We start from the raw sequence: 24329 nt of genomic DNA on the forward strand, positions 1-24329 counted from the left end.
GGTCTCAGGGAACAGTGGATTAGGATCATCAGACTGACATGAGGAGGTTATCGAAAACGCGATGGCTGAGCATGGGAAATCCAAGCCAATCCTGCCAGACGTAAAATGGCTGTTTGTTTTTCATTGACCATAATATCATTAATTCAGCGTTTGAATGCCTCGCATTGGGGTTTTCCAGCCTCTCGCTATGGTAGGTTTGGTTACTGCAAAGAGATGCAACGCTAGTTGCCGCATCAGTCGGAGCAACTCCTCAATAGGTTTACAAAGAAGAGCTTTGTACGGGTTTCTTTTGATATCTGAATGAAAGAAATAAACCTGAACCCAGGTTAGGAACAATTGCGGAAGCAGGTCAATGGATACATTGGAATCAAATGAGCCAAGCGAGCTGGCTTATAGAGCCATCTGTACAGAATGTTATATGCATTTTCTAGAATGAGTACATTCCTGGAGCTCTTGGATTTTCCCAAGGTCATAATCTGCCAATCTGCTGGATCCTCAAACTGGGTTTTCTGATGATGTCAGCAGAGCCACTGTTAGTCTTCCATTGGGAGTGTGTGAAAATGGGGCAGAGTTGTAACCCTGTAACAGGAAGTTCCCGTGGAAGTGCTTTCATGGCAGATATTATTTTAATAGGATGTTTTGGTGACAACTGTCTGAGAGGGAATTTACCCTCCTTTTAGAGAGTTTACCTATCCAAAGTGAAGGTAAATCTCTCCAATGGGACACAGATCCAAAAAAAACTGACGGGCGTTTTTATCATTTCCAGTGCTATCAAAAATAAAGAAAAGTGTTGGCTTCAGATATGCTTTAACATGTAAAAGCTTTTATAAGATGTTACCGGTTAGCTTACATAAACTTTTAAAAAATACATATAAAATACTAAAGAAGGTATTGAGATGGTATTACTATTCTTATTCTCTGTATCACACAATTGTAACAAACTATTTAATTTATTCAAGCAAATTACCCTGTTTTCTCATTAGCTTACAGATTTCAGTGATGTTCCATGCCCTGTCCGGTCTCTTCCTCCACAATGGTATCACACTGTCCAAGTGCGGAGGATAAGAGCACTGAGGGCTCGAAGTAACAGTGACCCACTGCAAGGGAAAAACTTGGGACAAGGGCTTCAGTGGGTAAGTGTTGTTTGAATAATTTTCTGGAATCTCCTGACACAAGATCCTGTATGAAATAGCGCATGTTACAGTGTACCATTGCTACTTTATCTAACAGCTGCTAGGCACAGATTGCATTGGATCTGCCATTCATTACAAGAGCTCTGATGTACTTTGATAGCATAAAAGCTAGTGTTATATTGGTAATGAAAAATGAAAATGTCATATAAAGATTTAAATGACTCCTAGTGCTGAAATAGTTAAAGGACTTCATACATACATAAGCTTTCATTTTCTGCAGTTGAAGACAAACCACCATTACATCATATGTCATAGAAAAACAAGTATGGAAACATTACAGGCAGTTCTATAGTATAGGTACTGATTGAGTGACTGAGCAATATCTGGTCTTCTCCATATGTCCAAAACATCTCCAGGTAATTGCAGGCAGCATATGGATATGGAAATGTCAGAAAGGGAAAACAGAGGTAGGAGCTACTACTAAGCCCATTTCTGAGCACCCTTTACTACATTGGAAACCTTAATACAATATGTTTAGTAGCAAGGGGAGGCTGTAAACTCCATCATGCCTCTAGATAAAACAAATCTTTGCTTTGCAACTATAGCATGTTTTAGTATCACTACAAGGATTAATACTTATATTCTTTTTCAGAACAAATTGGGCCATTGTTTGGCAATAGATAATAATATTAGTTAAAAGCAGGATAGGCTTCTTTAAAGAGAAGGGTTTTCAGGGATTGTCTAAAGATGAATAGATTAGGAAATAGTCAGATAGATTGGGGTAGGTAATTCCAAAGGATGGAAGAAGCTCGGGAGAAGTCCAGGTCATTGCTGAATGGGCTGTGTTTTATGCCTGCATCTGTGTCAGTGGTTGTGCCTGGAGCTGAGAGTGGCCAGAGCTAAGAGGTCTGTGCTGGGCAGAACAGCGAGGAGACTTATCAGATTCCTGGATCAGGACCATGATTGTGGAAGCCTGTGACTGCTGCAACCTCCCGGCCAGTCTCCTTGATGATCTGCCTGCTCCTCCGTGCCTGCCATTATCCACTGCTGATGTCCCTGGTTATGATGTGTGATGTGGAGGTATGAGTAGAGCTGAATAAGGCCCAAATGGGGCTCTAAACAGATCATGGATAGCCACTATAAGTATATCATTTATATTGCTGGATGTAGAAAAAAGGAGGAAATGATGTCCAGAGTGCTTACCTCCGAGCACAGCAGACCTACAATGCTAGGAAATAAGGAGAATACAACGAGAGAAGAAAAAATGCAGAGTTAGTCACCACATGTATTCCTCCATATACTCCCCCACTCCAGTGCAAGGATCTCCCATTGGCTCAGACTCCATATCCATGAAGACCTGAAGGGCCTGGTATGGAATTTGGTGGGACCCCCCACGCAATTTTTTTTTGGTTCGGGGCTCCCCTTAATATTTATACCAGACCCAAAGGGCCTGGTAATGGACTGGACGGGATCCCATGGCATTTTTTTCAATGACTTTTATATGTATTGCCGGGACCCGACAATTCATTATAGCTGCGCGTAATTTTAAATTACTTTTTTTCCTTTAGAAATGTCATTATGTGCAGGGACTGTTCTAAACATGGGAAATGTGTGCTACTTTAGAGGCATACTATAGACACCCCCCGGTACGAAATTTAAAGGAATATTTCACTTTTATTGTTTCACTTTAAGCATTATTAAAATCACTGCTCCCGAAAAAACTGACGTTTTTAAAACTTTTTTTTGCATTTATAAAAGTCCCCTGGGGCAGGACCCAGGTCCCCAACACTTTTCATGACAATACCATGCATATAAGCATTTAAAATTAGCATTTTTGATTTATCCCATAGACTTTTAAAGGTTGTTCCGCAGCTTTTGAATTTGCCGTGAACACCCCAAATTGTTTGCTATTTGGCAAACAGGCGAACACCCAATGTTCGAGTCGAACTGATGTTGGACTCGAACATTGGGCTCATCCCTAGCTACCACCATAGGCATGCGCAGCCTAAAGCTCAAACACACATATGTGTGTGTGTATACGTATGTATATTATTATACATACACACACGCGAGCGCACACACACAAACTATATTGTCAAAAGTATTGGGGCTGCCTGCCTTTACACGTACATGAATTTTAATGGTACCCCAGTCTTAGTCTGTAGGATTCAATATTGAGTTGGTCCACCTTTTACAGCTATAACAGCTTCAACTCTTCTGGGAAGGCTGTCCACAAAGTTAAGGAGTGTGTCTATGGGAATGTTTGACCATTTTTTTCGGAAGCACATTTGTGAGGTTGGGCACTGATGTTGGAGGAGAAGGCCTGACTCGCAGTCCCCACTCAAATTCATCCCAATGGTGTTCTATTGGGTTGAGGTCAGGACTGTTTGCAGGCCAGTCAAGTTCCTCCACCCCAAACTCGCTCATCCATGTCTTTATGGGCCTTGATTTGCACAATGGTCCAAATCATTTGGTGGAGGGGGGGTTGTGCTTGGTCTCTTAGTTACAGTCAAGGGAACTTTTAAGGTGTCAGCATACCAAAACATTTTGGACAATTTCATGCTCCCAATTTTGTGGGAACAGTTTGGGGATGGCCCCGTCCTGTTCCAACATTACTGCGCACCAGTGCACAAAACAACAAGGTCCATAAAGACATGGCCTAGCGGGGGGGGGGGGGGGGTGGAAAATTTTAACTTCAAGTGCAATAATTCACATCATAATAGTAACTAAAACATATAAAATTAAGTGTAACAATCTAAAAACTTGTAAATTCCAAAGTACTATAATGAAGTAAACCTCCCACCTAAAAGTTGAAGTTAGTTTGTATTGAAATTATCTATAGAGGGGTTTCCACCATCCCTGCTAAGTTTCATTTGTTATGTCTTGTTTTCAGTTTGATGTGTGTTATATGTGACGTTACATATCACAGAGAACGGTATTGTGGTAATATTGATGCTTACTGAGACTTACATACATTAGATCAGTGGTCATCAACCCTGTCCTCAGGGCCAACTAACAGGCCAGGTTTGTAAGATAACTGAAACAAAACAAGATAAAGTTGGCGCACAAATGAATGGTCTCTTTAAGAGCGTTTGACTATCTCGTGGGATGTTTGTTTATTTAAATAAATGTCCTGTAGATGGTCTCAATGTGCGGCTGTTAACCCATTATGGACTTGGTAAAAAATGGATGCAGCAGAAAAAACGATCAAAAACAGCGCATCAAAGGGACTAGTAGATTGATGTGAAAAAGACTTTAAAATGTCATTTATTAAATGTAAAAAATAAACACAGACATCTGATCCCTGCAGGATCTCAAACACATAAAAAACACCAATCATAAAACGGACAGATGTTTGATAATGAAAAGCTCCTCAGATCTCTCAATTATAACTTTGGAAAGGTCAAAACCAACGACCAATGTGCACAGCTTTCGAATGCCTAATGAATGCAATCAATCATCTGAAAGAACCCAAAAAGTCAGTGTAAACGAATGGAACAACGTTTCTAGGGACACTCACTTCATAGGTGTTCAATGGGCTGCAGAGCTGATGAGTCCAGTCTGATGACCGAGGGGGAGGTGTTTATTTCAGCTCCATCTGAAGCGTTCGGCTTGGAGGCAGAGGTGTAATGCTGCACGCTAGGTGGTAAGGATCAAGCTTAGTCACCAGATGATATCAGCTGTACACATAGGCAGCTTGGAGAACGCTGCACGGCCTGCAGTGCGGCTTGTCCGAGCGGCTGTGGATCACATGAGAGGCTTGTCACGTGGAAGGCTGTGAAGGGGAAGGTTGCTATGCCGACTCTCCTGCTTACATGTTTCGCGCTCCTGCGCTTTGTCAAAGCTGGAGCGGCATACAGCAACCAGAAAGATAAAGGCATCGGGTAGTGTGTAGGGGCGGGGACTGTCGAAGTCTCTCAGGTTAACCCCTAATGTGTCACTAAGCCTCCTGCAGTTAAAACCTTATTAGACAGGGGTCTGTGTCAGTGAAAGAACTGTTAGAAAACATCTAATAGGAAATGTGGATTGAAACATATGGTTGACACAGTGGTGTAGTGGTTAGCACTCTCACCTAGCAGCAAGCAGGACGCTGGTTCGATTCCCAACCACGCCACCACCCGCCTGAAGCTTGTATGTTCTCCCTGTGCCTGTGTGGGTTTCCATGGGGATATTAAAGGATATACAGAAGGGAGAAGAATGCTATGGATAAAAGGACACTGTAAGTTAAAAAAACACTGTAAGTTAAAAAAACTCAAGGGGGGGAAAAAATGCGGAGACCAAGGGCAAAAAAACAAATTATTTAAAAGATATATTTTATATTATTATTATTAAGTCCTTTCCTATAGGATAGTTAGAATAAATATATTAGCTACTCTTCGTTCATAAAAAAAAAAAAAAAAAAAAAAAAAAAAAAAAAGGAAAATGAAAGAAAATGAAAATATATTTTCTATAAAAAATGTAGGGTGGCGGTCATGAACGATGAGTAGCGACTATATCTGAGTAACCTATATCAAGAGGTTATGCTGAGGATGTCAATGTCTTCATTGAGGCCATCAGGCGAGAGAGACCCCATAAGATATATCCAGAAGGTCTCCCTGCGACAAAGGTGGGAGAATCTTTCGTTGGCCGTTAGGGTACCCTTGGGGATAGCCTCAATTGCAAGGACCTCCATTTCTTTAAAGTTTTTATCATGACAATGGCGAAAATGGCGTGGCACGCTGTGTTGAATGCAGCCCTCTTTAATCAGGCGGCGATGTTCGCCCACCCTGACTCGTAGGGCCCGCATAGTGCGGCCTACATAAAGGAGGCCACAGGGACAACGTAAAACATATATTACGTATTCTGTAGAACACGTGATGAATTGTTTAATCTCAAAGGTTTTTCCTTTGGATGTAGTGATGGTGGATTGGCCATTGGGGATGGACTGACAAGTATAACAACCTCTTTTACGACATTTAAAAATCCCACATCTATTATCAAAGTACATCCTAATATCAGGGAATATATTATTATCCTTTCTATTGGATTTTATAAGTTTATTGGGAGCAATAATATTTTTGATTGTACGAGAGCGTCTAAAAGTGATTTGGGGTCTGACCGGAAGGAGTGGTGCTAAAATCGGATCCAGCTTTAGGATATCGTAATGTTTAAGAATTATTTTAGACATATGTTTATATTGTGTGTTAAAGGTAGAAATAAACCTAATTGTAGTATAGTCATTAGTGGAATTTTTGGGACGTTTTTTCGTAGGTGAATGCTTGGTTGCGTGTTCCATAAAGGCCTGTGTAACTAAATCATCTGGGTATTCTTTTTCTAAGAATTTTTTTGCCATCTGCTGGCCTTGTTGTGTATAGTCCTCAGTTGAGGTACAGTTTCTGCGTAACCTTTGGAACTGACCGCTAGGAATATTTTTCTTCCAAGCAGGGTGATGGCAACTCTTATAATGAAGGTAAGAGTTGCCTGCTGTGGGTTTAATATGGTTGCTAGTGGTGACACTATGCTCATTATGAGAAAGTACAAGGTCCAAAAAGACCAGATGGTTTTGGTCGATGACCGATGTGAAAGATAGACCCATAGAATTGTTGTTGCAATAAGTGACGAAGGAGGAAAAAGTCTCAACTCCGCCACTCCATATGAGCAAAATGTCATCTATATAACGACCATAAAATACGATAAACTCAGCAAAAGGATTGTTTCTCCAGATTTTTTGTTCCTCCCAAAAGCCCATGGTGAGGTTCGCATATACCGGGGCAAAACTGGCTCCCATGGCTGTACCTTGGCGCTGGAGGAAAAATTGGTCTAAAAAGGTGAAGTAGTTATGTTTCAAGCAGAACTCTATGCTCAATAATAAAAATTCAGACTGTTTGGAGTTCATGCTTTCATCAATGCTCAAAAAGTGTTGTATTGCATTCAGTCCCACTTCGTGGGGTATAGAAGTATAAAGCGAGTTGACGTCTAAAGAGGCCCACATATATTCGTCAGACCATCTGTAGTTTTCCATAACCTCAATCACCTGACTGGAGTCCTTAATATAGGAAGGAAGTTGCACCACCAATGGCTGTAAGATGTGATCTATATAGGCCGAAAGGCCGCTAGTGAAACTATTAGTACTGGCCACTATTGGTCTACCCGGAGGGTTAGTAAGGGACTTGTGAACCTTGGGGAGATGATAAAAGTAAGGGGTGCTGCAGACTTTGGGGAGGAGGAATCGTTTTTCTTGGGGATTTAACACCCCATCTTTTTGAGCTTTGTCTACCAACGTAATTAAATCACGCTGGTAAATTGGAAGGGGGTCGGTTTGAAGTTTTTGATATGTAGTCGTATCAGATAACAGGCGATTGGCTTCGCCAAGGTAGTCGCCCATGTCCTGTACGACTAGACTCCCTCCTTTATCGGCTTGTTTGACCACAATGTTCTTGTTGGTGGTAAGGTTATGAAGAGCCTGTTGTTCAAATTTATTTAGATTAGCTTGTTTTTTGTTATTGGTTGTATTGCATAACTCAATAAATTCTTTATAAACCACTTGGTAAAAAGTCTCAATAAAGGGGCCCTTAGAATGGGTTGGGTTAAAGGTGGACGCCGGTTTCAGATGAGTATGAATTATCGCTGGTTCTGTAAAGGGATATTGTGTTTGGCTTGAGATATGACACTCGCTCCACAAGTCTTCAAGAATTCTCAAAATGTCATCCTGGGGGGTGACATTCATATCAATATTATCGATTTCAGGTGTTGAATCTCCTTTTTTGTTGTTATTAATAATTGTTTTTGCAAAATGTCTTTTCAGGGTAAGAGATCGAATAAATTTATTTAAATCTTTGAAGAGGCCAAATTTATTTGGTCCAGTGGATGGCGAAAAGCTTAGACCTTTCTTCAATAATGCTAATTCATATGGATTGAGGGTGTGTGATGAAAGGTTGAAGATTTTTATGGTACTCTCTTCCACTATGTCTCCACCCTTTCTTTTTTGTTTTGCCTTAAGCTTACGTCCTCCTCTGCAACCTCTTCTAGTTTTCTCTTTTCTTTTGTAAACATGACTCCCTTTGGAGACAGGGCTAAAAAACCTTCCTCAAAATTGGGAGGTGTCACTGAAGTACTGTCTTTTACTTTACTTTCATTGGGTGCACATGTTTTGTTACTAGATCTAGGGCGAGCTCCTTCCTTAATGTACTTGTCCAAATCTTTCACCAGAGGGCTATACTTATTGGATGTGACTACCGAAAAAATGGGTAGTCTATTTTCAGTAACATCCGGTTGATCGGATAGGCCAGAGGGGGATGGGGCAACAGTAGGCGAAGTGCTAACCAATAGGGGGTTGGCTGTTATATTGGGGTTGCAGTCTGCGCCATCCTTCTTATGGGTGATTGTGTAATCGCTTAGGCCTCGGGGGGGGTCAGGAGCACCACGTGTCACCTTGTGGTGCTCAAATTTAGAATGATAGGGCCTACTGGTCCTATTGGTTCCCGTGTTATTAGAGGAATTTTTAATTTTGTGAGGCTTACTTGTCTTATGGTTTTTAAATTTGGTCCTAGTATTATTGTGTAGGACCATGGTGTTATGAGGTGTATATACATGGTCCATTCCTGTCTGTGGTTGAATGCGGTTCATAGTGGGAGTGGGGTTTCTCTTCTTCCACTCAAAGATGTGGCCTGATCTATAATCGCCAATGTCTCTCTCTAATTTACTGGTTTTTGTGTGAATCATTGCATCCTCATCTTTCCTGATGTTTTTGTCCTGGACTTCCATCCATTTCAAAAAGAGACAAGATGTACTAAACTCCTGAATAGCCTCAGTTTTGGCTTTAACTGATTCCTCTGCCTTTCTAAGTTTACGTTCTCGTTGTTGCACTAATATTCTAATCCATTTGGTGGTGCAAAATTCCGAAATCATTTGCCATTCCTTAGAGAGGTCTTCGTCTAAAAAACTACATTGTTTTTTTATCCGGAGACCCCTAGGGGTAATACCTAGTTCCAGGTATTTCTGTAAAAACGCTAAATCCCACCATTGTGCGTTTTCGTATTGTTTGGCATCTTGGAGTTTTAGAAAGGCCTTACGCATTTGTATTTCAAATGCTTCAGTATGTGGAAGGTCCTTATTCGGGGAACTGGACTTAGATGTCACGTCAATAGTACTGTCTGCCCTTGTCTCTTCTAATTTGTTAAATATAGATTGTAAACGATTAATGCGATCCATTGGAAAAAGAAAAAAAAAAAAAAAAAAAAAAAAAAAAAGGGGGAGGGGGCACAAGGAGGGGGGTGGGAAAAAAAGGGGGAAAAAAGAAAAAGGAAACAACTAAGAATAAAAATGGTGTGGAATGGAATATGAATCTGTTTTAAAAAAACCCAATACTATAAGTAATACTATTAATTATATGTATATACACATAAAAACATCAGAGCTTCCACATGACAATTATCATAAAAAACAAAAAAACGATCATGTAAAGTCCATAAGATTGGTGACTGTCTTTGTTGTGAAATGGAATATTACACAAGCTTAATCATAGAGTCTGTGATTTTTTTCCTTTATATCAACTTGTAGGACATAATCAAGCCGTCGATCAGTCTATTCATTGGCAGCCAACCAGAGTCCAAAACATACAACGTAAAACAAAACAAGATAAAGTTGGCGCACAAATGAATGGTCTCTTTAAGAGCGTTTGACTATCTCGTGGGATGTTTGTTTATTTAAATAAATGTCCTGTAGATGGTCTCAATGTTCAACCGGATGTTACTGAAAATAGACTACCCATTTTTTCGGTAGTCACATCCAATAAGTATAGCCCTCTGGTGAAAGATTTGGACAAGTACATTAAGGAAGGAGCTCGCCCTAGATCTAGTAACAAAACATGTGCACCCAATGAAAGTAAGGTAAAAGACAGTACTTCAGTGACACCTCCCAATTTTGAGGAAGGTTTTTTAGCCCTGTCTCCAAAGGGAGTCATGTTTACAAAAGAAAAGAGAAAACTAGAAGAGGTTGCAGAGGAGGACGTAAGCTTAAGGCAAAACAAAAAAGAAAGGGTGGAGACATAGTGGAAGAGAGTACCATAAAAATCTTCAACCTTTCATCACACACCCTCAATCCATATGAATTAGCATTATTGAAGAAAGGTCTAAGCTTTTCGCCATCCACTGGACCAAATAAATTTGGCCTCTTCAAAGATTTAAATAAATTTATTCGATCTCTTACCCTGAAAAGACATTTTGCAAAAACAATTATTAATAACAACAAAAAAGGAGATTCAACACCTGAAATCGATAATATTGATATGAATGTCACCCCCCAGGATGACATTTTGAGAATTCTTGAAGACTTGTGGAGCGAGTGTCATATCTCAAGCCAAACACAATATCCCTTTACAGAACCAGCGATAATTCATACTCATCTGAAACCGGCGTCCACCTTTAACCCAACCCATTCTAAGGGCCCCTTTATTGAGACTTTTTACCAAGTGGTTTATAAAGAATTTATTGAGTTATGCAATACAACCAATAACAAAAAACAAGCTAATCTAAATAAATTTGAACAACAGGCTCTTCATAACCTTACCACCAACAAGAACATTGTGGTCAAACAAGCCGATAAAGGAGGGAGTCTAGTCGTACAGGACATGGGCGACTACCTTGGCGAAGCCAATCGCCTGTTATCTGATACGACTACATATCAAAAACTTCAAACCGACCCCCTTCCAATTTACCAGCGTGATTTAATTACGTTGGTAGACAAAGCTCAAAAAGATGGGGTGTTAAATCCCCAAGAAAAACGATTCCTCCTCCCCAAAGTCTGCAGCACCCCTTACTTTTATCATCTCCCCAAGGTTCACAAGTCCCTTACTAACCCTCCGGGTAGACCAATAGTGGCCAGTACTAATAGTTTCACTAGCGGCCTTTCGGCCTATATAGATCACATCTTACAGCCATTGGTGGTGCAACTTCCTTCCTATATTAAGGACTCCAGTCAGGTGATTGAGGTTATGGAAAACTACAGATGGTCTGACGAATATATGTGGGCCTCTTTAGACGTCAACTCGCTTTATACTTCTATACCCCACGAAGTGGGACTGAATGCAATACAACACTTTTTGAGCATTGATGAAAGCATGAACTCCAAACAGTCTGAATTTTTATTATTGAGCATAGAGTTCTGCTTGAAACATAACTACTTCACCTTTTTAGACCAATTTTTCCTCCAGCGCCAAGGTACAGCCATGGGAGCCAGTTTTGCCCCGGTATATGCGAACCTCACCATGGGCTTTTGGGAGGAACAAAAAATCTGGAGAAACAATCCTTTTGCTGAGTTTATCGTATTTTATGGTCGTTATATAGATGACATTTTGCTCATATGGAGTGGCGGAGTTGAGACTTTTTCCTCCTTCGTCACTTATTGCAACAACAATTCTATGGGTCTATCTTTCACATCGGTCATCGACCAAAACCATCTGGTCTTTTTGGACCTTGTACTTTCTCATAATGAGCATAGTGTCACCACTAGCAACCATATTAAACCCACAGCAGGCAACTCTTACCTTCATTATAAGAGTTGCCATCACCCTGCTTGGAAGAAAAATATTCCTAGCGGTCAGTTCCAAAGGTTACGCAGAAACTGTACCTCAACTGAGGACTATACACAACAAGGCCAGCAGATGGCAAAAAAATTCTTAGAAAAAGAATACCCAGATGATTTAGTTACACAGGCCTTTATGGAACACGCAACCAAGCATTCACCTACGAAAAAACGTCCCAAAAATTCCACTAATGACTATACTACAATTAGGTTTATTTCTACCTTTAACACACAATATAAACATATGTCTAAAATAATTCTTAAACATTACGATATCCTAAAGCTGGATCCGATTTTAGCACCACTCCTTCCGGTCAGACCCCAAATCACTTTTAGACGCTCTCGTACAATCAAAAATATTATTGCTCCCAATAAACTTATAAAATCCAATAGAAAGGATAATAATATATTCCCTGATATTAGGATGTACTTTGATAATAGATGTGGGATTTTTAAATGTCGTAAAAGAGGTTGTTATACTTGTCAGTCCATCCCCAATGGCCAATCCACCATCACTACATCCAAAGGAAAAACCTTTGAGATTAAACAATTCATCACGTGTTCTACAGAATACGTAATATATGTTTTACGTTGTCCCTGTGGCCTCCTTTATGTAGGCCGCACTATGCGGGCCCTACGAGTCAGGGTGGGCGAACATCGCCGCCTGATTAAAGAGGGCTGCATTCAACACAGCGTGCCACGCCATTTTCGCCATTGTCATGATAAAAACTTTAAAGAAATGGAGGTCCTTGCAATTGAGGCTATCCCCAAGGGTACCCTAACGGCCAACGAAAGATTCTCCCACCTTTGTCGCAGGGAGACCTTCTGGATATATCTTATGGGGTCTCTCTCGCCTGATGGCCTCAATGAAGACATTGACATCCTCAGCATAACCTCTTGATATAGGTTACTCAGATATAGTCGCTACTCATCGTTCATGACCGCCACCCTACATTTTTTATAGAAAATATATTTTCATTTTCTTTCATTTTCCTTTTTTTTTTTTTTTTTTTTTTTTTTTTTTTTTTTAATGAACGAAGAGTAGCTAATATATTTATTCTAACTATCCTATAGGAAAGGACTTAATAATAATAATATAAAATATATCTTTTAAATAATTTGTTTTTTTGCCCTTGGTCTCCGCATTTTTTCCCCCCCTTGAGTTTTTTTAACTTACAGTGTTTTTTTAACTTACAGTGTCCTTTTATCCATAGCATTCTTCTCCCTTCTGTATATCCTTTAATATCCCCATGGAAACCCACACAGGCACAGGGAGAACATACAAGCTTCAGGCGGGTGGTGGCGTGGTTGGGAATCGAACCAGCGTCCTGCTTGCTGCTAGGTGAGAGTGCTAACCACTACACCACTGTGTCAACCATATGTTTCAATCCACATTTCCTATTAGATGTTTTCTAACAGTTCTTTCACTGACACAGACCCCTGTCTAATAAGGTTTTAACTGCAGGAGGCTTAGTGACACATTAGGGGTTAACCTGAGAGACTTCGACAGTCCCCGCCCCTACACACTACCCGATGCCTTTATCTTTCTGGTTGCTGTATGCCGCTCCAGCTTTGACAAAGCGCAGGAGCGCGAAACATGTAAGCAGGAGAGTCGGCATAGCAACCTTCCCCTTCACAGCCTTCCACGTGACAAGCCTCTCATGTGATCCACAGCCGCTCGGACAAGCCGCACTGCAGGCCGTGCAGCGTTCTCCAAGCTGCCTATGTGTACAGCTGATATCATCTGGTGACTAAGCTTGATCCTTACCACCTAGCGTGCAGCATTACACCTCTGCCTCCAAGCCGAACGCTTCAGATGGAGCTGAAATAAACACCTCCCCCTCGGTCATCAGACTGGACTCATCAGCTCTGCAGCCCATTGAACACCTATGAAGTGAGTGTCCCTAGAAACGTTGTTCCATTCGTTTACACTGACTTTTTGGGTTCTTTCAGATGATTGATTGCATTCATTAGGCATTCGAAAGCTGTGCACATTGGTCGTTGGTTTTGACCTTTCCAAAGTTATAATTGAGAGATCTGAGGAGCTTTTCATTATCAAACATCTGTCCGTTTTATGATTGGTGTTTTTTATGTGTTTGAGATCCTGCAGGGATCAGATGTCTGTGTTTATTTTTTACATTTAATAAATGACATTTTAAAGTCTTTTTCACATCAATCTACTAGTCCCTTTGATGCGCTGTTTTTGATCGTTTTTTCTGCTGCATCCATTTTTTACCAAGTCCATAATGGGTTAACAGCCGCACATTGAGACCATCTACAGGACATTTATTTAAATAAACAAACATCCCACGAGATAGTCAAACGCTCTTAAAGAGACCATTCATTTGTGCGCCAACTTTATCTTGTTTTGTTTTACGTTGTATGTTTTGGACTCTGGTTGGCTGCCAATGAATAGACTGATCGACGGCTTGATTATGTCCTACAAGTTGATATAAAGGAAAAAAATCACAGACTCTATGATTAAGCTTGTGTAATATTCCATTTCACAACAAAGACAGTCACCAATCTTATGGACTTTACATGATCGTTTTTTTGTTTTTTATGATAATTGTCATGTGGAAGCTCTGATGTTTTTATGTGTATATACATATAATTAATAGTATTACTTATAGTATTGGGTTTTTTTAAAACAGATTCATATTCCATTCCACACCATTTTTATTCTTAGTTGTTTCCTTTTTCTTTTTTCCCCCTTTTTTTCCCACCCCCCTCCTTGTGCCCCCTCCCCCTTTTTTTTTTTTTTTTTTTTTTTTTTTTTTTTTTTCCAATGGATCGCATTAATCGTTTACAATCTATATTTAACAAATTAGAAGAGACAAGGGCAGACAGTACTATTGACGTGACATCTAAGTCCAGTTCCCCGAATAAGGACCTTCCACATACTGAAGCATTTGAAATACAAATGCGTAAGGCCTTTCTAAAACTCCAAGATGCCAAACAATACGAAAACGCACAATGGTGGGATTTAGCGTTTTTACAGAAATACCTGGAACTAGGTATTACCCCTAGGGGTCTCCGGATAAAAAAACAATGTAGTTTTTTAGACAAAGACCTCTCTAAGGAATGGCAAATGATTTCGGAATTTTGCACCACCAAATGGATTAGAATATTAGTGCAACAACGAGAACGTAAACTTAGAAAGGCAGAGGAATCAGTTAAAGCCAAAACTGAGGCTATTCAGGAGTTTAGTACATCTTGTCTCTTTTTGAAATGGATGGAAGTCCAGGACAAAAACATCAGGAAAGATGAGGATGCAATGATTCACACAAAAACCAGTAAATTAGAGAGAGACATTGGCGATTATAGATCAGGCCACATCTTTGAGTGGAAGAAGAGAAACCCCACTCCCACTATGAACCGCATTCAACCACAGACAGGAATGGACCATGTATATACACCTCATAACACCATGGTCCTACACAATAATACTAGGACCAAATTTAAAAACCATAAGACAAGTAAGCCTCACAAAATTAAAAATTCCTCTAATAACACGGGAACCAATAGGACCAGTAGGCCCTATCATTCTAAATTTGAGCACCACAAGGTGACACGTGGTGCTCCTGACCCCCCCCGAGGCCTAAGCGATTACACAATCACCCATAAGAAGGATGGCGCAGACTGCAACCCCAATATAACAGCCAACCCCCTATTGGTTAGCACTTCGCCTACTGTTGCCCCATCCCCCTCTGGCCTATCCGATCAACCGGATGTTACTGAAAATAGACTACCCATTTTTTCGGTAGTCACATCCAATAAGTATAGCCCTCTGGTGAAAGATTTGGACAAGTACATTAAGGAAGGAGCTCGCCCTAGATCTAGTAACAAAACATGTGCACCCAATGAAAGTAAGGTAAAAGACAGTACTTCAGTGACACCTCCCAATTTTGAGGAAGGTTTTTTAGCCCTGTCTCCAAAGGGAGTCATGTTTACAAAAGAAAAGAGAAAACTAGAAGAGGTTGCAGAGGAGGACGTAAGCTTAAGGCAAAACAAAAAAGAAAGGGTGGAGACATAGTGGAAGAGAGTACCATAAAAATCTTCAACCTTTCATCACACACCCTCAATCCATATGAATTAGCATTATTGAAGAAAGGTCTAAGCTTTTCGCCATCCACTGGACCAAATAAATTTGGCCTCTTCAAAGATTTAAATAAATTTATTCGATCTCTTACCCTGAAAAGACATTTTGCAAAAACAATTATTAATAACAACAAAAAAGGAGATTCAACACCTGAAATCGATAATATTGATATGAATGTCACCCCCCAGGATGACATTTTGAGAATTCTTGAAGACTTGTGGAGCGAGTGTCATATCTCAAGCCAAACACAATATCCCTTTACAGAACCAGCGATAATTCATACTCATCTGAAACCGGCGTCCACCTTTAACCCAACCCATTCTAAGGGCCCCTTTATTGAGACTTTTTACCAAGTGGTTTATAAAGAATTTATTGAGTTATGCAATACAACCAATAACAAAAAACAAGCTAATCTAAATAAATTTGAACAACAGGCTCTTCATAACCTTACCACCAACAAGAACATTGTGGTCAAACAAGCCGATAAAGGAGGGAGTCTAGTCGTACAGGACATGGGCGACTACCTTGGCGAAGCCAATCGCCTGTTATCTGATACGACTACATATCAAAAACTTCAAACCGACCCCCTTCCAATTTACCAGCGTGATTTAATTACGTTGGTAGACAAAGCTCAAAAAGATGGGGTGTTAAATCCCCAAGAAAAACGATTCCTCCTCCCCAAAGTCTGCAGCACCCCTTACTTTTATCATCTCCCCAAGGTTCACAAGTCCCTTACTAACCCTCCGGGTAGACCAATAGTGGCCAGTACTAATAGTTTCACTAGCGGCCTTTCGGCCTATATAGATCACATCTTACAGCCATTGGTGGTGCAACTTCCTTCCTATATTAAGGACTCCAGTCAGGTGATTGAGGTTATGGAAAACTACAGATGGTCTGACGAATATATGTGGGCCTCTTTAGACGTCAACTCGCTTTATACTTCTATACCCCACGAAGTGGGACTGAATGCAATACAACACTTTTTGAGCATTGATGAAAGCATGAACTCCAAACAGTCTGAATTTTTATTATTGAGCATAGAGTTCTGCTTGAAACATAACTACTTCACCTTTTTAGACCAATTTTTCCTCCAGCGCCAAGGTACAGCCATGGGAGCCAGTTTTGCCCCGGTATATGCGAACCTCACCATGGGCTTTTGGGAGGAACAAAAAATCTGGAGAAACAATCCTTTTGCTGAGTTTATCGTATTTTATGGTCGTTATATAGATGACATTTTGCTCATATGGAGTGGCGGAGTTGAGACTTTTTCCTCCTTCGTCACTTATTGCAACAACAATTCTATGGGTCTATCTTTCACATCGGTCATCGACCAAAACCATCTGGTCTTTTTGGACCTTGTACTTTCTCATAATGAGCATAGTGTCACCACTAGCAACCATATTAAACCCACAGCAGGCAACTCTTACCTTCATTATAAGAGTTGCCATCACCCTGCTTGGAAGAAAAATATTCCTAGCGGTCAGTTCCAAAGGTTACGCAGAAACTGTACCTCAACTGAGGACTATACACAACAAGGCCAGCAGATGGCAAAAAAATTCTTAGAAAAAGAATACCCAGATGATTTAGTTACACAGGCCTTTATGGAACACGCAACCAAGCATTCACCTACGAAAAAACGTCCCAAAAATTCCACTAATGACTATACTACAATTAGGTTTATTTCTACCTTTAACACACAATATAAACATATGTCTAAAATAATTCTTAAACATTACGATATCCTAAAGCTGGATCCGATTTTAGCACCACTCCTTCCGGTCAGACCCCAAATCACTTTTAGACGCTCTCGTACAATCAAAAATATTATTGCTCCCAATAAACTTATAAAATCCAATAGAAAGGATAATAATATATTCCCTGATATTAGGATGTACTTTGATAATAGATGTGGGATTTTTAAATGTCGTAAAAGAGGTTGTTATACTTGTCAGTCCATCCCCAATGGCCAATCCACCATCACTACATCCAAAGGAAAAACCTTTGAGATTAAACAATTCATCACGTGTTCTACAGAATACGTAATATATGTTTTACGTTGTCCCTGTGGCCTCCTTTATGTAGGCCGCACTATGCGGGCCCTACGAGTCAGGGTGGGCGAACATCGCCGCCTGATTAAAGAGGGCTGCATTCAACACAGCGTGCCACGCCATTTTCGCCATTGTCATGATAAAAACTTTAAAGAAATGGAGGTCCTTGCAATTGAGGCTATCCCCAAGGGTACCCTAACGGCCAACGAAAGATTCTCCCACCTTTGTCGCAGGGAGACCTTCTGGATATATCTTATGGGGTCTCTCTCGCCTGATGGCCTCAATGAAGACATTGACATCCTCAGCATAACCTCTTGATATAGGTTACTCAGATATAGTCGCTACTCATCGTTCATGACCGCCACCCTACATTTTTTATAGAAAATATATTTTCATTTTCTTTCATTTTCCTTTTTTTTTTTTTTTTTTTTTTTTTTTTTTTTTTTATGAACGAAGAGTAGCTAATATATTTATTCTAACTATCCTATAGGAAAGGACTTAATAATAATAATATAAAATATATCTTTTAAATAATTTGTTTTTTTGCCCTTGGTCTCCGCATTTTTTCCCCCCCTTGAGTTTTTTTAACTTACAGTGTTTTTTTAACTTACAGTGTCCTTTTATCCATAGCATTCTTCTCCCTTCTGTATATCCTTTAATATCCCCATGGAAACCCACACAGGCACAGGGAGAACATACAAGCTTCAGGCGGGTGGTGGCGTGGTTGGGAATCGAACCAGCGTCCTGCTTGCTGCTAGGTGAGAGTGCTAACCACTACACCACTGTGTCAACCATATGTTTCAATCCACATTTCCTATTAGATGTTTTCTAACAGTTCTTTCACTGACACAGACCCCTGTCTAATAAGGTTTTAACTGCAGGAGGCTTAGTGACACATTAGGGGTTAACCTGAGAGACTTCGACAGTCCCCGCCCCTACACACTACCCGATGCCTTTATCTTTCTGGTTGCTGTATGCCGCTCCAGCTTTGACAAAGCGCAGGAGCGCGAAACATGTAAGCAGGAGAGTCGGCATAGCAACCTTCCCCTTCACAGCCTTCCACGTGACAAGCCTCTCATGTGATCCACAGCCGCTCGGACAAGCCGCACTGCAGGCCGTGCAGCGTTCTCCAAGCTGCCTATGTGTACAGCTGATATCATCTGGTGACTAAGCTTGATCCTTACCACCTAGCGTGCAGCATTACACCTCTGCCTCCAAGCCGAACGCTTCAGATGGAGCTGAAATAAACACCTCCCCCTCGGTCATCAGACTGGACTCATCAGCTCTGCAGCCCATTGAACACCTATGAAGTGAGTGTCCCTAGAAACGTTGTTCCATTCGTTTACACTGACTTTTTGGGTTCTTTCAGATGATTGATTGCATTCATTAGGCATTCGAAAGCTGTGCACATTGGTCGTTGGTTTTGACCTTTCCAAAGTTATAATTGAGAGATCTGAGGAGCTTTTCATTATCAAACATCTGTCCGTTTTATGATTGGTGTTTTTTATGTGTTTGAGATCCTGCAGGGATCAGATGTCTGTGTTTATTTTTTACATTTAATAAATGACATTTTAAAGTCTTTTTCACATCAATCTACTAGTCCCTTTGATGCGCTGTTTTTGATCGTTTTTTTTGTAAGATAACTGAAATACATCACAGGTGATATAATTTGCTGCTCAGTGATTGCAGTATTCTAGTTTGCATCTCCCCAAGGTAATGCATAGAATCTGGCCTGTTAGTGGGCCCTGAGGACAGGGTTGATGACCACTGCATTAGAGGGTTCCACCATTATTATATATAGATATTGATAAGAAAGTTAGCGCTGCACTTTTTTTTTCTGGTGTGGGAACACATAGCGGAAGGCCTTTTACTGACACTTTTTTATTTTATCTCCAGTAGTTTGTTGTAAATAGTAGTGTGGTGATTACCTATTATATGAAAGATTAGCATGTGGCATTAATAATAAACATCAACAGATTTCAGTTGTGCCCCACCAGGCCCCCCCCCCTCCCCCCCATGGACAATCTGCCTGGCTGCGCATTTCATCTCCCCATCAATGCACTCAGTGCACTGATGGGCACTGATTAGCAGCACTGATGGGCACTGATTGGCAGCAATGATTGACACTGATAGGTGGCAATGATTACAAAACTGATTGGCCTGATAGGCAGTACAGATTGTTAGCACTGATTGGCACTAATTGACAGCACTGATTGGTGGCAGTGTTAGGCAGCAACAGTTGCCACTGATTGGCAGCAATTATGGGCACTGATTTCTAGGACTGATAGGCTGTACTGTTAATCACTGATTGGCACTGATGGGCAATAATAGGCTACACTAATTGGCAGCATTGAGCACTAATTGGTAGCACTGATGGGCACTGATAGGTAACATTTGTCAGCACTGATACACGGCACTGATAGGCGTCACTGATGGGCTCTGATTAGGAGCACTTATGGCCACTGATAGATAGCACTGATGGGCTCTGATTGGCAGCACTGATTGGCACTAATTTGTAGCACTGATGGACACTGATTGGCATCATTTATTGCCACTGATAGGCAGCATTGATTGGCACTGATTGGCAGCATTGATTGGCACTGATAGACAGCATTGATTGGCACTGATTTACACTGATATGCAGCACTGATTGCCACTGAATGGCAGCATTGGTTGGCACTGATAGGCAGCATTGGTTGGCACCATTGGTTGACACTGATTGGCAGCATTGGTTTGCACTGGCAGGGGAGAGGAGGAGTTTTACATGCAGCAGCCAGACTTGCCAGAGCCGCTCGGTGTGTGAAACTGTCAGCTAATGTAACTACTTGCATGGAGAGAGAGGAGCTGTCACAACTCAGCCGCGATGTCGAGGATGGAGGGACCAAGGAGCTATCAACACCAGCCAATGATTGGGCAGCTTAAGAAAGGGGCGGAGCCACATAAAAGTAGCGGCCCGCCCAGACCCCATCCCATTGGCTGGTATTTGATAGCTGTTCGGTGCCGCCCACCCCGACATCACCGCTGAATTTTGACAGCTGGTCTCTCTCTCTGCAAGCAGTGACATTATATGACAGTTCATACACTCAGCGGCTCTGGTAAACCTCACGATCAGCTGCCTGTGAAACTGTTTCATAGGCAGCGGGGGTTACACACTCTCTTGGTTGCAACATTTCAAGGCAAATCTCAGGAGACAGCACAGGTCATTAGGGTGTGCCCAGGCACACCCGACACACCCCGTGTGCACGCCTATGGCTGCCACTATCTGGCTAGATAAAAATGAGCAGCTACTGCTACCTCATCAGGAGAAGATATTCAAGGAAAATTAACACAATGTCAATATGAAAATGTTTTCTTTATGAGGCTGGGGGCAGTGGGGGGGGGTTGGCTAGCTTTCATTTTTTCGGTTCTGCACCTGCCGCCCCCCTCCTCTCACCAATTGATGTTGGGTGGAGAGGATGGTGGATGAGGGATTGCTGCTGTTTTTTTTTCTCCCTCTGTTTTTCCCCTGGGGAAAAATGTTTTATTTTTTGGGAGTGGCTGGGGTTTCTTTGTGTGTGGTGTTTGTGTTTTTTTGTTGTTGTCTGTCTGTGTCTACACATAAATACTATCAAATTAATGTTGATTGGGTTGGTGGGGTTTGTCTGGGTTTTGGACGGAATCCGCTGTTATGGGTGTGATATTCCTCTTCTCTTTTTCCTCTCTATTTTTTTTTTGGAGGTGTCTGTTTGGAGTTTGGTTCTATTGCATTATTATGAAGGCGATCCTTTTATTCTCTGAAAAATGTGAAGAATGAACGCTGCATTTAGAATAGTATCATGGAATGTGAGGGGACTGAAAGAACCAGGAAAGACGAGAGCAATTTTTTCTGCACTGTGGCAATATCATTTGTCAGTAGCTTTCCTGCAGGAAACACATCTTACACAGGACACAACGTCAATATTACAGAACGAGAGGTATCCTATACAATATCATTCGGTATACTCTACATATGCTAGGGGTACCAGTATATTAATATCTAGTGATGGACGCACTTCCAACGGGACGTTTCGGGAACGCGGACTGCGAACGCGGCCGATAGTTCGCGAACCGGAACGTTCGCGGCGGGCCCCATTGACTTCAATGGAAGGCAAACTTTGCAAACCTACAGGTCAAATTTGCAGCCACAAAATAATTAATAGCTGTGTAAACAAAGTCCCACCACATGGCCAATGACATAACACATGTATGAGGTGAATCTGGGATCGACAACTACAAGCATTCTTTTTTTATATGTGAAATTGTTGTGACAATTCAGGACTGTGGAGCGCATGAAGGCAATGGAGGAGAGGGAAGGTCAGGGTAGGCAAAGAAGAGGGTGCAGGAGATGATCACCAGCAGCGTGACATACGGCAATGACACCTGCACTGTGATAGAGTCATCTGACACCAGCACCGTGATAGAGAGCACTGACATCAGCAGGGTGACATAAAGCACTAACACCAGCACCATGATATACAGCACTGACAGCAGCACCGTGATAGAGAGCACTGACATCAGCAGCGTGACATACAGCAATGACCCCTGCACCGTGATAGAGAGCACTGACATCAGCAGCGTGACATAAAGCACTAACCCCAGCACCGTGACATACAGCACTGACAGCAGCACCGTGATAGAGAGCACTGACATCAGCAACGTGACATACAGCAATGACACCTGCACCGTGATAGAGTGATCTGACAACAGCACCGTGATAGAGAGCACTAACATCAGCAGCGTGACATAAAGCACTAACACCAGCACCGTGACATACAGCACTGACAGCAGCACCGTGATAGAGAGCACTGACATCAACAGCGTGACATACAGCAATGACACCTGCACCGTGATAGAGTGATCTGACAACAGCACCGTGATAGAGAGCACTGACATCAGCAGCGTGACATAAAGCACTCACACCAGCACCGTGATATACAGCACTGACACCAGCACCGTGATATACAGCACTGACACCAGCACCGTAAGCAGCCCCAGGAGGAAGTCAGCATAGCACAGGGATGGTGGGAGCCCCTCATAATATGCACAGCAGAGGTACAGCCCCAGGAGGAAGTCAGCACAGCACAGGGATGGTGGGAGCCCCTCATAATAAGCAGCCCCAGGAGGAAGTCAGCACAGCACAGCACAGGGATGGTGGGAGCCCCTCATAATAAGCAGCCCCAGTGGAAATATGACACCGCTCAACCTCAACCTTCAAAGAGGAGGGTACGGGCATATAGTACGGTGTGCTTTTTTTGGACAAGGAAGTGAGCCAAATGAAGAAAGAAGGTCTGTGTGCTCGATTAAAAAAATTGTTTATAGACATATACATGGTCTACTGGTCACATGTGTTGAATTCCTCCGAGATCCATGCCTCATTCATTTTTAGAAATGTGAGGTAGTTAACACTGTTGTGAGCTAGGCGAGTACACTTATCGGTCACGATCCCCCCTGCTGCGCTGAACGTCCTTTCGGACAGGACACTGGACGAGGGGCAAGCCAACAGTTCGATTGCAAATTCGGCAAGCTCTGGCCAGAGGTCAAGCCTGCCCACCCAGTAGTCCAGGGGTTCATCACTCCTCAGAGCGTCCACATCGGCCGTTAACCCGATGTAGTCGGACACCTGACGGTCTAGGCGTTCCCTGATGCTGGATCCGGATGACACCTGTCGATGGGTCGGCTGAAAGAATGAGCTCATATCCGAAGTCACCAGCACATCTTCAAACCGGCCTCTTCTTGCAGGCGCTGTTGGATTGGTACCCGCAACTCCTTCGCTGGGAGTGGGAATTGCTCCTCTGCCAGCGCACGCAAAAGCAGAATGCAGCATTTCTCGAAGCAAGGCCTGGAAGTGCTCCATTCTGACAGCCCTCTGTGACGGCGGTAACATTTCTGCCATTTTGTGTTTGTACCAGGGTCTAAGTACGTTGCCAGTACTGGTCCTTGACCCTTATGCTTTTTATACGGGGGTCCCTATTAAAACACTGGAGCATGAAGGCCCCCATTTGCACTAAACTGGAAGCGGTGTGGTGGCCTGGCTCCTGCTCATCATCCAGGATAATGTCATCCTCTTCATTCTCCTCTCCCCATCCACGCACAACAACAGGGATCCCAGAAAGGTTTAAAGCATGCTCTTCTTGCTCCTCCTCATCCGCCCCGGCACCATCCTCCTCTGACTCCTCTTCAGACTCCTGTTGTTCACTTGTCTCAGATAGAGTAGCCCCCCCTGGGAATTCATCCAGCATTGCGACTTCCTCATCTTCCCGCTCCTGCTCCTCCACAGCTTGATCAATGACACGACGCAATGCACGCTCCATAAAGAAGGCATAAGGTACCATGTCACTGATGGCGCCATGGCTGCGACTGACCAGTTTGGTGATCTCCTCAAATGGCCGCAGAAGTCTGCATGCGTCGCGCATGAGCAGCCACTGGCACAGTGAAAAAAAAACCAGCTCCCCAGAACCTGTTCTGCCG

General features: G+C 42.1%; 1 protein-coding gene across 3 annotated transcripts in view; it reads left to right on the forward strand.

Annotated features, from left to right (window-relative positions):
- Nucleotides 1–24329, forward strand: part of CDK15 (cyclin dependent kinase 15) — a 364576-nt gene that overhangs the window by 82962 nt on the left and 257285 nt on the right. For all 3 annotated transcript variants that reach the window (XM_077448589.1, XM_077448587.1, XM_077448588.1), the window contains one exon: nt 984–1133. In XM_077448589.1, the coding sequence (XP_077304715.1) occupies nt 984–1133 (150 nt within the window). The remainder of the gene's footprint in view (nt 1–983; nt 1134–24329) is intronic.

This window comes from Lithobates pipiens, unplaced genomic scaffold (assembly GCF_037356315.1).
Source record: "Lithobates pipiens isolate NorthernLeopardFrog02 unplaced genomic scaffold, aLitPip1_a1.2 Scaffold_22, whole genome shotgun sequence".
Taxonomy (NCBI): domain Eukaryota; kingdom Metazoa; phylum Chordata; class Amphibia; order Anura; family Ranidae; genus Lithobates; species Lithobates pipiens.